Here is a 15,711-nt window from a genome sequence, read left to right as displayed (position 1 = left end):
GTACATACACGTCTTGCTCCTTCCTTTGGCAGCGGTGACACCTCAAGGATTTCAATGATATACAAATGGCACTTCTGTCGTAGCCACATATTGCCATTAATATCTGTCAGGTACTGCAAAACCAACAGCTTGAATAGAAATTCGGGAACTCCACTTTGTACCTATTATTAGAAAAAGACAAAGTCATTTTCTTTTTATTTAGTCATGATGACTTCCCTTCCAGCTTCAGCTGTTCTGTGATTCTGTGAAGTCTGGAGATCACCCACTGCCCAAAGCAGACTCAGCTAGAGCAGGTAGTCCAAGAAGATATTCAGTCAGGTTTTCAGTATCTCCAGAGACCGGAGATTCTATAACTTCTCTGGGCAACCTGTTCTATTGTTCAGCCACCTCGGCAGTAAAAAGAGTTCTTTAGGTTACATCCTTACACAATAATTAGAAAACATGTCCTGTGAAATGGCTTACTAAGAAAAAAAAAAAAAAAACTTTAAAGAAAACTTCTGCAAGGACCCACACAGGACTTCTAGTCAAGTCACCTGTGGAAAGGATGTACTTACTGAAGAGGTGATATCAAAATGGAATATCATGGGTTTTGTCTGTTGTTGCCTCTTCAGAAAAGGCAGAAGATATTTGAGCACTTTATCTTCATCCACTGCTGGTTCAATCAGTCTGATGGTTTTCAGAAGTTCTGTGCAGTCAGGCTGCTGGGCTTGCAGTCTCTCATGTAGCCGCCTCACATAGAGAGATTTCCCTGTTATCATAAAAGCACCAATAGAATTAGACCACTAATATCAAATACATCACACCACAGCCATAATATAAGTAAGCCAAATGCTTAAGTGCCAGCCTTGTTAGAACAGTAGCAAATTGCAGCCTGGAATCAAAGCCATCGCTGTTGTTGGCTACTGAAGGCTGTCATTATTCACATGGATTTGTTTCACTTGGACTACCTGAAAAAGGTTTTACTTTTCACTTTTCTATTATGTGACTGTTTCCAAAGTCACAATGGTTAAAAAATTGCATTCAAAGAGAAAAGCATCCTCAAATTTCCTATCTTGTAGGAATTAATTTTGCCAGTGTTAAGGCAATGCCAACAGCTTTGGTTTGTTGTTTGCCAACTCCGCATCTGCTGTTCCCCAGATTAATGCATGGAATGGAAAGATCATTTGATGTTCACTGGCTACAGCTGTGGTGCTGTGCATCCCATCACACCCTTTATGCCGCAGGTAGCACAGGAACTGGCTATGATAGGACCATTCCTCAGATACTTCCCCATTATGGACATATCTGGGTAAAGCATTGGATGTCTTCCAATCTTTTAGAAGCCCCAAAGCCACTCTCATCACATTACAAACCTCTCAGCAGTATGAAAGCTTTCAGCAGTGTGAAAGATTTGTAAAACAACAAAAAAGATAGGTTTATAGCTTTCCAGACTGAAACCATGGCAGCAGTCATCCACAGGTGATAGCCAAGACCTGCCCTGGATTTATGAGGTTTAACACAGGATCCAATTTGTTAACAAAACTATTTTGCATTTTCTCTCTAATCCCTTGAAAATAATGTATCACACTTCCACTTTTGGGCCTGATCTTTTTCATCACAGGTGGTGCTGTACTAAAGCCCAAGAAAGGCTGCTGTAAGGAAAAAAGCAAGGTCTGATGATGCTCCTACACAACTACGAAGCACTTCTAGTGTACACAAAGTTTATACAGGACAGAGGCACAGCTGGACAGCTGAAACCCTAACTAGACCACCAGTCACTAACAGGCGTCATCAGCGAAGGAACACAGCAAGAATGCAGCTGACATACAGCAACTCTTTCCCAGTATTTTTTCAGTGATTTGCAGCTGGGAAACTCCTATGCCAGAGATAGCATTTTTGTGTTTAGTAGCCCTTGATGAATGTTTCTCTCATGGCTATCTAGCACGTGTAAAGCTTTGTGTTCCAAAACATCATGCAAATTCCACAAATTAACTAAGCATTGTTTGAAGAACCACGTTTTGTTTGCTTTTCTGCCTGCCAAGTAGTTTCACTTAATGCCCTCTAGCTTTTTACATTAAGACACAGCCAGCAATCAATCACACCCTGTAAGAGAAAAACACAGGCTTACAACTCTTGTGCCATCTCATGCACATTTTCCTGCAGGAATATTTTAACCTCAGGAGGTCAGATTCACCTTATCCAGCTATCTAGTTTATGTTAATGATCTAAGTCAGTAGAAAGGTGTCAGATCAGCAAGATAAACAGTCCCTAGAGATGCCTATCACCTCACTCCAGTCTGAATCATTCTTTTTAGCTACATACTTATGAATTAAGCAGAAAACCAGGCAAGACAAATCTCACTCTGGTTTTCAATACTCAGCAGAGCCTGCTTTGCATGTGACAACTTACCTACACCAGCTCTTCTGGAGGATACAATCCCAACACACATGTTGCCCTTGAACACAGAAGCAGCTGAGTTTGAAGGCTGAGTGACTCTGTAGTGGTGCTGAAGGTATTGCTGGATTTCAGTTAGCGACCTCTGGGGTATCATGTGCACTTTGTACTGGCTGAAGACAGACGGGATGTAGCTGTGCTCCCTCTCGCAGTTGCACAGAATGATGAGGCGATAGCTGCTGTTGAACCGCTGCAGGCGCTGGAACAGCGCCTCTGCTCTGCAGCTGACATCGTAACTAAGCTCATCTGCATACAGCATCGTATAAATTTTCTCTACTCCTCTGCAGTGAATGAGGCATCTCCTGAGGAAGAGCCCCACTTGCTCAGCAGTGGTCTGAGGAGTGCACAGAAGAACTTCATCAAAAGTGGGAAGGGGCTGGTTGGGGCTATTCATGTAAATAGCCAGAGCAGAAGTGAGCACCTCAGAGCGAGGGCAGGTGATGAGGTTGGGCTGACCGACATGCAGAAGATCCTGGGGGAAATCTCTGGTGATGTGTTCTCTCTCCCATCTGGCCAGGCTTTTCAGGCACCTACCAAGTGTATCGACATCCAGGCAGTTTGGAAGGAAGGAGCCCATGTTGCTCATGTAGCACTCCCAGATGCACTCCAGACGAGTGGTCAGGTCCCTCTCTCCATCCAGCAGCACAGGTAAGTCGGAAACGACCTTGTCTGAGCTGGGGGGTACCTCACTGCTGGAGGCTCTAAGGACATCCTCCACGGTGCAGTTATGTTTTAGGAATGAAAGCATCATCAGGGCATTCTGGCTGGGTTCTCCCCGTCCCAGTTCTGTGCTCAGATAGACCAGCTGCTCAGCAGTGTAGTAGTTCAAGTAGAAGTGTTGTAATCGCTTTTCACACATGAAGCTTTTCCACCTCTCCAGGAAGCTCTCCATTGTTTTGCAGAGGCCTGGGAGCACAGCTGCCATCTCTCCTTTCCCTTCTAGCACTGGGATCAGTCCCAAAGAAAAGTCTATAAAAACACACGTCTCGTTTTTTGGTGAGCAATATACTTGGGCAAACCAGGAGCGGAAGAGCATGTTCCCAGCTGAATAAAGGTCTATAAAGGCCTGTGCAAGTCTTTGGACATTGGAAAAGGTCTGTGTGAGAACAGAATGAAAAAATAAATAAGCTGATATTACCAAGACAAGTCCCAGTCACAATACCAGAGGGAATGCTTTCAGTCCCAAAGGCTTTGGTCTCAGGCCAGGTGCATCAGGCCCTGTAGAGTAACAAAAGGCTCCCTGGGAGATTTTAATAGCAGTATCCCAAAAAAAGCTTGTAAGGAATCCCCAGGTTCCTACACAATCACAGCAACTGTGCCAGCCAGGAGCATTCCCCATGTGGCCAGAGGATGAGGGTACCAGGCCCCTACCCAGTCTCCAGCTTAGTGCTGTTCTAACAGGGAACCAAAGAGGTAGGGATATCTGTCTTCTACCGTCCATCCCCAGCAACTCAGCTGTAAACTAGTCTTAAAAGCTGATATTGAAGCAAAATGCAAGCCCAGCATCAACACCAGTAAGCCATTGGGTTTGAAATCTGACCTCAGAGAACTTCTCCACCTCCAGGCCTTGCTCTCCCTTTGCTGACATGAGCATCAGTTTGTTCTGCAGTTCACGAAGCTCTGCCAGAGAATATTTCCGTGATGGCTTGTTATCCTCAGAGCTCTCGGGGATGATGAGATGCAGGACATTGTCTAAAGAAACCTGCCAGAGAGTAAGTCATCAGTGCTGATGCACGGTGAGGTTCCCCTCCCAAGGTAGGGCTGTGCCTGGCAAGGAGAGCGCTTAAGAGACAGACTCCAGAAAGGGACTACACAAAGTTACAGCACATTTCTGACAGTCGCTGACATGCCAGCAGTGTTACCTGCAGGAGATATTTGTCAGGAAAGAGCAGTCTGACAGGAGAACAGTTCAAGTGGAGAGAAAGCCAAGTAGCCTCACCTTTTGGCCATCAGACGGTGCTCTGAGGACGTACACCCCTCTGCTGTTGATGGTGGCTGCCAGTGACAGCGACGAGAGCTCCACAGACCCATGGCTCTCTTTCACCGTTTTCAGCCACTCTAGGTGTTGAGCTGAAGCACGCTGTGGAGAGAGAAGACATGGCACTGCCCTTATCTCCCTGACTTTGTGTTCCTTTCCAAAATTATATTGGTGTTCAGGACAAACAGTCGGCTGGCATTAGAGAGTTTCAGGATGGGGAAGGATGAAAGGAATGACTACTGGCCACAGCCTGAGCCTTCAGCACAGCTGTTCTTTACCAACACCCTGTGCTGCTACTGTGCTTCAGAGCCTCTTGCTATAGAAACATGTCCTGCTGCAAAGAATAAGATGGAGTTCCCAGTCATTTGTCTTCCATCTTTTGTATCATTTAAACTATTTAGAAGAGCAAAGCTACACCATGGCACATCTGAAAGCCTCAGCAGTGCTCTGGAGAAATCTGTGCTATACCATTAACAGTTGCTGCTGTGAATTTTCATACCACAAAAACAAAACATTTCTCTTCCAATAACAAGAGCTGCTGTGATGCCCCCACACAACCGGAATCTGCCCTGTGCAGTCAATCTTCCATCCACTGTTGGAAGGCAGAAACAAGAGGATGCAGAGACGACCTGCTTCAGCAGAACTCACCAGTTTTTTGGGAAGATTCTCATCCATGTCCAGGGCTCGCCACAGCTTTCTCAAGCTGTACATGAAGTCCACAAACCCTGACTCTTGCCTCAGCTCATAGAGCAGGGAAGAGTAGCCATGTACAGCATCGTGGAAACAAGCCACACGATCCACATCCATGTCGTTCTCCCCAGCAGAGATAGAAGCCAAGTCTACAAATACTTTCAGCTCATTTATATCTTAAATGAGATAAATGCATGAAAAAACAATGGATGAGGCAGTATTAATGCAATTCCACATCACCCCCTTTTACAGAAGATGCATAAAAATGCCACTGAACAAGATCCCCATTGCAACTTCTGTCTACCCATACCACCACCAACTTTCCTGAGGAATTCATCTACGTTAATGGCATCCTTGGCCCTGGCTTTTCTCTGAATTGCCGTGAACAGCACAGGCTCACAGCCTGGATGGAAGCCATTCAAAGGGTGCGTGTCTGTGTGCATGTAAGAAAGCTGAGCTGACATGCACAGAAGTAATCTTACTGCTGCTATCCTGCTAAATGGATAGCCTCTGTTCTCTTAAAAGACCGACCTGAACTGAGTAGCAGCAGCAGTTACAACCCTTCCAGGCAGGGTAGCAGCTGTGTGCAGCACAAGACTACAGTGGCACATTTAAAGGGGATACTTTATAGTGTGTTCCATGCTGAAACCCATAAGAAATGCTAGCAACTGTAATACCAGAAGCTGTGAACGCATAAAGCCGATAGGTCAGGAACATGGCATTCCTCCTGCCCCCAAACAAATCAGCATCCCTTCTGGTACCATCCGCCTAATTCTCAGGTGAGCAGCACTCACCTTTCAGTGCTTCTCTGACCCAGCAGACAAACTCCTTCTGCTTGGCCAGCTCCCCCAGGCACCCACGACGGTTCACAGTGATCCCCTCCAGCAGTTTCTTGGCATGCATAAGCTCAGGGCTGATGGATTCCAGCTTTTGTGTCTTGTATAATTCAAGCTTTTCTGTCTACAAAGCAAGCAATACAAACATGCAGTCTGGAAATGAGAAATACAGCCTGTCTTGCAAGGGAAAGAAAAGCCCTCTGTGAAGCCACACCTCAAACACCAGAGGAATATACCTTCCCTCTTATGAAAGATTACACACAAGCACTTTATTTGAACACTTAGTTTTATCTCAAATAAGCATTTTGGGGCAGGGAACGGCTCTTGACAGGCTAGGATAGGCTTCCTAGAAGGTTCAGATCTACCAAGCTTTCCAGCCAACACCCTGACAGTACAGGGCTGAAGAAGTGGATACTTACTATGTACAACAAGTTTGCCAGGACGCTGAAGTCACCAGAGAGGTTTAAATTCTCTTTGACATGGGCAATAATCTTTGCAGCATCTAAAATTAGATGCATTTCATGATATTGCTGGATCTGCTGAAATCGATGATCAACCCAGTCTCTCTCTTCTCCAGGTTTAAGTTCACATATGATCCTTAGCTCAGATTTGATAATTTCAGAATGATTTCTGAATTCTTTAAAAATTTTATCAACTGCAGACAGAGTGAGACTTCCAGATCTGAGATCTTCATACAACCTTTCGTAACTCATAAAACAAGGGGAGATTAGATGACTGGAAACATTATCAAGGTCCAATACAGGAACAACCTCCTCCTCCAAAACGTCCTCCTGTCTCATCTTCTTGGCGGCTTCCTCCCAAAACTGCTGGAAGATCAGGCTATCTTTAAAAGAGTGCATTTTCTGGGCAAATTGTTTCAGCTCTTGGCTCAGACTGTAGTAAGTCTCTATAGGTCTTTCTCCCACATTCACAACTTTATTTAGTTTCTTTAAGCGAAGATCTTCTGAGTGTTGAAGCTCCACCTCACCTACAGCCACTTTAAAATAGAGAGATAGGTCACATCAGAGGTTAAATATCTAGTCTGTGGTCCAGTTTACTTCATCTAATCAGCTGTGTTGCAAAATTTGACACATGTAGGGTCATGTGGATCCCTACAAATACCGTTTGATTCATTAGTACTCACTCTTTGCCCCCGGACACTCCAGATTTACCCCCAGTCCCATCCTTACTATAGTTTAGAACAAAACCTGTTTATAAAAAGTCAGCAGTTTTCAAAGAAAAATACGTTTTCTGGAGTTCCCATTTTAAAATTGCTCCCCCAAAACACTACCTTTCACAGATGCCTGCACCTTCCTGCACATGTTCAGAAAGGTTCCTATTGCTTTTTTCTGTCCTTTGATGAATGTTACTTCTTCTTGACTCCTCTGCAGCACTTCTTTCAGTTCTCTCATGAGTACTTCTTTGTTCCCTGGTGGCAGCTGGTTGTGCTCTGAAAGAAAAACCATCTGCAGTCAGTCACAAGGCAGATACTTCCCACCTCCTGCATCCATAACTCAGGTTTGGATTAGCGCAGTCAGGAACAGCAAAATGCAGACAACATAACTTCGAGTTGCAAGCTCCACATAAAGTACATTGACAAGGACAGGACTTAACTGATGAGGCATCTAATTAGTATTACTAATCAATGAAGTAGGTTTAACATAGTAAGCCATCAATCACTACAATGATGCCATAAGCCAACAAGGCTCTTACTTAGCTCCCAGATACAGATGAACTGTTTCTCATGCTGCAAAATCTCTTCCAGGTGTTTCACAAGGATACTCCCTTGCTGGATGCCATCAGTGATACTCATGAACAAAGAATCTGCTGTGGCCATTATATTTTTTGCTTCATCTGTAAGTTGTTCTAGGAGCTTTGTGTTTCTTCCTGTTCAATAAACAAAGCATGTAGAACCTAGATCAGTCTGGCTTCACAAGAACTAGGCAGAAGAAATAATTATTCAACATCATAAAACAGAGTCTTTCCATTTCCCACCTGAATCCCTACCCAAGTGTCTAACTTATCACACCAGCCTCCAATCCTTCATGTTTTCCTGAACAGAAACCACCAGGATCCCAGGACAGCAGTTCAGACACCTTCCCATGGATAGGCCATACCCAAAACTCATGGAGAAAACACAAGCCATTTCAACCCACTCGCACAACAAACACTTGCATTTTTATGTAGCAATGACTTGTTAGAACTTTGGAGAGTAAGAAGCTATGTTCTACAAATCCACGATCTACAGGTTCAGTACAAATTCTGACGAGGCTGCAGTGAATTAGCACAAGAGGAATACTGGCTCCCTCTCCTTACCCTTTCCCCTCCATCAACAGGCTGAATAGTCTGAGTTTTGTTCCATTCCTCACCTCAACAGCAGAAAAAGTTTATGTATTCCTTTCCTTCTCAGCAAAGAAACACAGGCATACATACAGACATACCACTAAAGCTGAAGACATGCTTGATATCAGGCCACGTAAGCATGTGGTGCAAAGTCTCATCAATATTATCCTTGGACTGCTCACTCGCTCTCGGCCATGATTTCACAATAATAGTTGATATAAGCTGGCCAAATTGGTCCATGTTGTAGGAAGGTATCCTATCAAGGAGATTGCTCTGAGTCTGCACAATATATACATGACAGAAGGGAAGAATGCATCAGTGTTTTGGATTACACTGGGTCAATCTCAGAAACAGGCACTGATGTCAAGAGTCACAATTCCAGCACTGAGGCATGTTCCAAAGTCACCATACAACATGCGACACAAGAGCCACAATGTGACAAGCATTGCAAGTATTTCTCATGGACCCTGTCTAAACAGATCTCGATTTGTCAATACTTTTTTGTTAATTTAACAAACTAAAAAAATCCACAGCAATTCAAGTAATCAGAGACTGAATGTGCTACTCTTCTTCCATAGAAATGTACATCCCTATACAAGATTTCTGTGCAAAATGAAATTAGACTTTTCCTTTCCCACTCTGAGGGAAAATACAATACCTGGCAAGCTGCAGTTACGGCCTCTATGGCACAATTTTTGAAACACCAACCAATGGAACTGTTAAGATCTTGAATTATGCGATACTGACAGCAGTAAACTAAGATTTGTTTAACTGGAGGCTCCTACAGGGTAAAAGAGAAGAGATCTCTTATCAGCCTTAAATTTCCAAAACGTTTTCAGAAAGCATGCAAGAGTGCTATTAAGACAATAAAAGTACTAAGCCAAAAATTTAAGTCCCCTAGTGAAGCCAAGCATTGTACCTGCACCACTTACCAAAAACTGGAAGAATAACGAAGCACAGATAAGTGCTGGAAAAAATTTGGAGATGTTTCCCTCTAAGATGTACAATCACTAAATAAGTATCCCTCCTATCCAAGTTGCCACCAGGAGTTACTTTTTTTTTTTTTTTTTTTTCTGATTACACTAGGAAAACCAACAGCTTGAAGAATTTTTCAGCTGATGTAGAAAGCAGATGAGATAAATAAACTGATATTGGAAGGGACCTACACAGTGTGTTTGGGATCCCAGACAACAATTTCTACACAATGAATGAGACGAGACATGCGCAAACTCTGTTTCTGTAAGTCCCTGGGTGCTTACTTTGCACCCACCATTCCTTAAAACTGAAGAGGTGGTAATTGCTCAAAGGATGCAATTTCCTTTAAAGCACCAGGTTGTCAGTCACTGCTAGAAACAGAGAAGCATTGCAGCCAGGCTAACAGGCCACTGGAGTCTGACACCAAGAATACAGCACGGTTACAGATTCACGTCTAATTTCAAACCTCCAGAACATGTTTTATAACAGCAGTGGCAACTTTTATGACCACAGTATTTTCATGTGCCCGTTCAGGCTCAAGACATTATTCTAGAAGCATAGCAGAAGACTGTCCATTTCCTCTGATCTTGGCCCACTGGCATGCACTGATTGATTTCCCACAGCTCCCCATACCGCCTGAATTCTTCTTTCCAAATCTGCAAGTAAAGTCCTCTTCCACTTCTCAGTGAATTGTTCATCTGGAAAGCTGATATTCACAAATTCATTCCAGGCCTGCAGGTGAGAAGCAAACAAATCCAGAATGCCAAGTGTCAAGATTTAAAACCAAAATAAGAAAGAACACTGCTGTGCTGAAGAGAGACCCCACGCTCCTCAAATAATATGCAGTCCTTTCAAATGTTTCCATCCAAAAAGAGAAAGAGCACTCCAGAGCTGCAAAATGTTTTTTAAACAGCTCCAATATGTCCCTTATACTAAAGGAGACATGCATATACCACTTCCACCTCAATGCTGGGAATTGCCCAAGGGAGGTCTCGGAGCACCAGACTGAGGCAGGCTGTAAGGAGCTGCTCTGTGTTTGAGTGCTGAAGGCCTGATGGGCAGCCTGTAACACATACAGGGTGAGCACGACAATATCTCCAGCTAAACACCTAGAAGGCAGCTCATCATTCCAGCCCTGCCTTTCAGAGCAGCAAAGAACCAGCGGGAACAAGATGAGATGCAAAGCACCAAGTATAGCCTTTTGCTTTTCAGCCCAAGTGTTTAAAACAATGCAGCCTCTCAGCTTGTGGTCTGCACTGCCTCTCTCCACCTCATTCCTTACCCAGCCACAGCAGCTACGGTCTCCAGCAAAGAACCATTAGACCCAGACTATATACAGTTAAGGTACAGTGAAAGACATTTTTATTCTGATGACAAACCTCAGGTTCCGTATAAATAGAGAACGCCACATGCCCTACACGTTCTTCCAGTAAGTTCTGGCTTAAAGCATTTCTGAACCAGGCTCGAGTGTGTTCTAGAGCTTTGTTGAATACTTCTACCACTGAAGCTTCCTGTATGGTTTCATCTCTCACAACCTGATGCACACAGGTGGAAAAATAAAGATCAGTTCAAGCAGGACAGCAGCATACAACAGATTTAAAATAAGTATTTCTAAAAGACAAGGCCTAAAGGCATCAGACATCCAAATGTGCTGGGCGCAAACCAGCCCAGCAACAGAGCCCCATCAATACCTGAATAAAAGGACAAAGAGGCTGGAAAAACGCAAAGCTCACAAACAGCCTTTGCTTAAGAATTTTCTTTCCAGGAAAGAAAGACAAAATATAATGGGGAAAAAAAAAAAAAAAAAGACAAAACAGAGCCCATTACAGTAAAACTAAGCATTTGACCTTGCTTTCAACAATAAGATTCAAAATCATTAAGTGATTTCAAAAGTTTTTGAACATACCACATTTTTGGCTAATTCAGAATATTAAGCTTTCTAACACGAGAACAATCTATAAATCAGTCTGTTGTACCATTTCTGTCATATTTCTAGATACCCCACTCATGTCAACCCAAGAACAGTTGCTCAGTACTCACTGCTGTGGGCTGAAGTCTGGCAACCTTTGAAATCATCCTGGCCATAGTGGCAGGAATCTTGAACTCTAACACCAGCTTTGTGCGCTTGCAGACGCTCTCGTGAAGCTTGAGGCAGAGGGTCAAGCACAACTGCCAAGAGCGAGCTTCCAGAGCTCTGAAGAACAGCAACAGAGAGGGAGAATTTCTTTTTTGTTCAAAGGAAAAAAAAGAAGCCATTTTAATACAGTGTGGCAACCAACCATTGTTCTCCCAGATGGATTTTTTAAAAATGTTTCTATCTGACAGAGATACAGAAATACAGGATCCTTTTATATGAATAAAAACAGTATTTCAAATTTCAACACACATTTAAGCTACAAGCATAACCCCACATAACAGGCATGATATAAACAAAAATAAAAAGGAGACAACTCTCACAACAGTGTACTTCAGTTACCTTGTCTGTCTGTTCTCCAAGGTACACAGCAGTGTCGTAACAAGACTCTCAACTGCCTAAGAATGGAAAGTAAAATATTACTGTGGAATGAATTTTGTGTCCTGGTTTCTCATGAGTTGAAAAAGATACAGTGAAAGAGGGAATTCAGTACTCTTCCACATGCTTTCTTCAATGTTGTTATACAAATAATATAAAATTGCAAAAATGCTTTACTGGATGCTAGAGTCAACATATAGGATGCCATTATTCGTCCAAACAACAGCCACACTTCTTACAATTTAGGGTTTTAAAATTGATTATTTCTAGTAATTGCAATGTGTAATTCCTATTGTCTTCACACAAATAGAAGTGTTTTCACAACAGGCACAAAAATATCTCAAAAAAAAGTTTCAGGCAGCCATCTGAGAATTAAAATATTTGCTATAAGTGACAAAGAGCAAACCCAGCTAAGCAGGCCCTTCTCTCATCTATTCCAGTAAAACTTTGTGCTACAGACACACCCTTGCCTCTCTCCCTTCGGAATCCCTTACTTCAGAGCAACTGTTTTTGCTTTTAGCTAAATTAAGCTTTTTGTGCTCTAACTTGTTACCAACCACATTTCCTTCAGTGACAGGCAGTTCTGCTAAAAGACACACTACAGCCCAATTTCAGCCTTTATCCCTTAGCTGGGTAAAGCTGCCAGAAGACAAACCTTGCTGTTCCAATGGCCAGTGTTCTTTAATCTGTAATAAACACCTTGAAGGGAAACTAACAAATCACAGGAGAAATCTTCTATGAATTCAGCCAGGTTTTCCGTGGGCAGCACACAGATCCAGGACTTGACCAGAGTCCTGTCAAACTCCATCAAGTATTTCTTTTCTTTCATTAGTTGCAGTATGTTCATCCTGAATGGAAGGCAAAACAAACTCTTCAAGTTAAAGGTACAAAGGGGCTTACTGAGCCCAGAGAAAGGCTCTTAGTCTGACTTGAGTACTTCTCTCATTTACAGCTGAAGATGGGTAAAAAAACTCCGACACCCAGTAATTGCAGAAGCGGTATCAAACTACAGAGCAGAAATAAATGTTCAAAAAAAGTGTATTCCAAGTCCAGCTCATATTCTGTACCATACATACTATAAACTGCTTTAACTCACAGCAGACATGACCAATCAGGTGAGCAGTTCCACAGCTTGCAGAATTAAGAACTGTGTTTGAAAAGTAATATGCTGCACAGCTTCACTGTACACCACAATCTATGAGCAACCAATACAGTCTGTGTTCAAATACCCCAAATACGCACCATCAACATGTTACATTTGTCGTTTGTTTTTTGTTTTTTGTTTTTTTTTTGGTTGGTTGGTTGTTTTGTTTGCTTGTTTAAAAAAAATAATAATAATAAGAGATGAAGTAAGGCAACCACCACCAATTACAACGTCAAGGCATTGGACATAACCAGTGATTCTGGAAAACTTACCTATGACGTTTCCTTGTTTCAACAAATGGAATTCCTTCCAGCCCTGCCCAGATATCTTCTTCTATTGATAAGGAGTCACACTGCGCAGAAGCAGCAAGTAAATGCAGAAGAGGAAGAATCCACACCAAGTGGTCTACTTCTTTATCAATGCATCTCAGATACAAGTTTATCAGTTGAGGCCTCCAGCTAGAAAAATACCAAAACAAACAAAATAGTACAAGAATAGCTTCTTATGGGACTGAAGAATGCCCTTGCGTGATAAGGAAAAAAAAAAAAAAAAAAAAAAAAAACAGCTACACCTCCATCTTGCTATGTACCCTCAAATTACTTCTTGTAATTATTTTGGTTCAATCTTATCTTCCTTGAAGAGTATATTCAGTAAAAGTTTAAGACTCGAAGCTGTACTCTTACCTGATTCTCCCTGCTAAAAACCCTACTAATCAAGGGCTAAGAAGTGGTGACAATAGCTTACAGTTTTCATGTGAGCCCCTCCAAGTTGAGTCAGGGAATGTGTGAAGCAAATATATAGAGCTATAAATATATACAGGCATTTTAGTGACAGTTCTTGGAGTTTGTAAGGATGAATAGCAAAGAAGAAGCTAGTATTCAACCTACTACTCAATAGGCAACAGGGAAAAGCTGCAATAAGGGGAAATACCGTTTGGACAGAAGGAAAACCTTTTTCACATCAAGAAAGGTATGTGACTGTAAGAGGGCCCCTGAGAAGTTGTGCCATCTTCATCCCTGGATTTTTTCAGAACTTGACTGAAACCTTGCCTGGATGCTAGCCCTACTTTGAGCAGGAAGTTGAACAGGCCTCTGTGGAAATCCCTTCAAACCTGATTTTTTCTGTAATTCTCTGAAACTAGAAAGCTGGATCTCTTGCTGTTTTTTCACAGCATGCTGTGCTTGCTACCTACCACACTGCAGTAAAAACACTCCAGTTAGTTACTAGACCAGCAGCATACATACCTTCCTTTAAAAACCGCTTTAATCTGATTAATTTCATCCTGTATGGCTTTTTCTGACTTCTTCTCCAAGCACAAGAGGCAACACAGGGCAGCCAGATCCTCTTTCGTTGTTGGTAGATTGAACAACTCAACTACTCCAAGAAGGGTGAGCCCTAGAGCTAGTTTACTTTTTATTGTTATATCCTTCTGCGATGCTTCTGCACCTTCCGGAAGAAAGTAAGGGTGAGCTATTTTCCTAATATATTCTAGCAGCAACTCATTCACCTAAGACAAAGAAGGGAAGAAACAAAGCAACCACAGCATTAGTTCCCCAATTAGTCTTTTCCTCTTGAAGCTATCATCTTCTGTCACAGCTGGGACACTCAATAGCCTCATATACAATACGACACCATGGTGGTACCAGGATATAAGCACATACAGCACAAAACATCACTAGAACATCAGGCGTGGTACCTCAGTTCCTGTGATGTTCCATGTCCATCCCTGTGGGACTGGGTCCCACTGCTCCAGGACTGCCTCACCCAACACAGCAGAGCTGGGCAGGTCTCAAAGGGGACTGGTGAGCCAGGCAGTCTAACACCCAAGACTGCCCTTACAGCCACCGCCTGCCACAGCCTTGATCAGTAAGCAGACCGGTTTCCCAGTGGACTTGGGCTTGGTTGGGAGTCAGTAAAAGAGAGGGTTCATGTCCAAGGGGTTTCGCAACGTTGTGCTGTTTGGTGGTACCATACTACCAAAACCACCCTTCACAGGCAGTCACGTGAAATTCAGCTGTTAGCTGAGCCTGGGCAGCCAGGATGTACTGCTAGGACAGTATGCCACCTTGTGGCCTCTCCCGAGTAATCAGAAAGTTAGAAATAAGCACCCATTACAGCGGTGTGAAGCCCCAGAAGCAAAGATGTGATGTTTCTGCCGCATTTCGTAACTATGACAGGTAAGAGACTTAGAATTTAGGACTCCGGAGGTCCTGTCTACATTCATACCAAACCCACTCCTTAAGAAGTCCCCAGGTTTCTGCTTCTCACCAAGCTGAGATATTCAGAACTGCAACTGCAAAAGTTAACAGAAAGTTCGCAAGGCTGATAGTGGCAGACACCATGAAAGGATCCCTGCTGGTTCTGTCACATGAACGTTTTGATTGGAAAACCAAAAATCAATCCCAACAAGGTCAACAGCAAAAATAAAGCTCTGTTATCAAACTTCTCTTTTCTAGCACCTGCTAAAAGTAAACAGATTACCTGCTGTTCTCCAAAGTCTAACTCATTCCATGCCAATTTCTTGCCACTATACACACATGGTTCCTTTGTAACACAGTGAAATTGTTTCAGCTGAGAGAAGAAGTTCATCAGGTTGACGGGGCTCCAGGTTCCAAGAATGCTGAAGATATTTTCTAACATAATATTTGCAGCTATTATCTTCCCATTCACAATATCTTTCTTTTTATCTTGAAAAAGAATACGATTCTTCCAGTTTTTAAACCGGGAAGGCTTTGCACAGACAATGTCATCATACTGGTGCCATTCTGGAATAAACAGAGATGAGAACACAAGAAAACAA

The 15,711-nt window shown here is 42.8% G+C and overlaps 1 protein-coding gene across 3 annotated transcripts in view; it reads right to left on the bottom strand.

Moving 5' to 3' along the window:
- Positions 1-15,711, bottom strand: part of RNF213 (ring finger protein 213) — a 52,547-nt gene that overhangs the window by 30,041 nt on the left and 6,795 nt on the right. For all 3 annotated transcript variants that reach the window (XM_082774812.1, XM_082774813.1, XM_082774811.1), the window contains exons 8-27: positions 15,393-15,676; positions 14,156-14,418; positions 13,184-13,369; positions 12,423-12,615; positions 11,732-11,787; positions 11,296-11,449; positions 10,635-10,790; positions 9,889-9,987; positions 8,939-9,061; positions 8,379-8,559; positions 7,651-7,824; positions 7,229-7,387; positions 6,357-6,934; positions 5,896-6,061; positions 5,060-5,277; positions 4,373-4,513; positions 3,974-4,135; positions 2,389-3,529; positions 555-748; positions 9-161 (exon numbers count right to left, since the gene is read on the bottom strand). In XM_082774812.1, coding sequence (XP_082630938.1) covers positions 9-161; positions 555-748; positions 2,389-3,529; positions 3,974-4,135; positions 4,373-4,513; positions 5,060-5,277; positions 5,896-6,061; positions 6,357-6,934; positions 7,229-7,387; positions 7,651-7,824; positions 8,379-8,559; positions 8,939-9,061; positions 9,889-9,987; positions 10,635-10,790; positions 11,296-11,449; positions 11,732-11,787; positions 12,423-12,615; positions 13,184-13,369; positions 14,156-14,418; positions 15,393-15,676 — 4,781 coding nt within the window. The remainder of the gene's footprint in view (positions 1-8; positions 162-554; positions 749-2,388; positions 3,530-3,973; positions 4,136-4,372; positions 4,514-5,059; positions 5,278-5,895; positions 6,062-6,356; positions 6,935-7,228; positions 7,388-7,650; positions 7,825-8,378; positions 8,560-8,938; positions 9,062-9,888; positions 9,988-10,634; positions 10,791-11,295; positions 11,450-11,731; positions 11,788-12,422; positions 12,616-13,183; positions 13,370-14,155; positions 14,419-15,392; positions 15,677-15,711) is intronic.

This window comes from Aythya marila (assembly GCF_965140915.1).
Source record: "Aythya marila genome assembly, chromosome: 18".
NCBI classification, from domain to species: domain Eukaryota; kingdom Metazoa; phylum Chordata; class Aves; order Anseriformes; family Anatidae; genus Aythya; species Aythya marila.
Note: the sequence above shows the minus strand (reverse complement) of the source record. Positions and strands in the feature narration are given on the sequence as shown.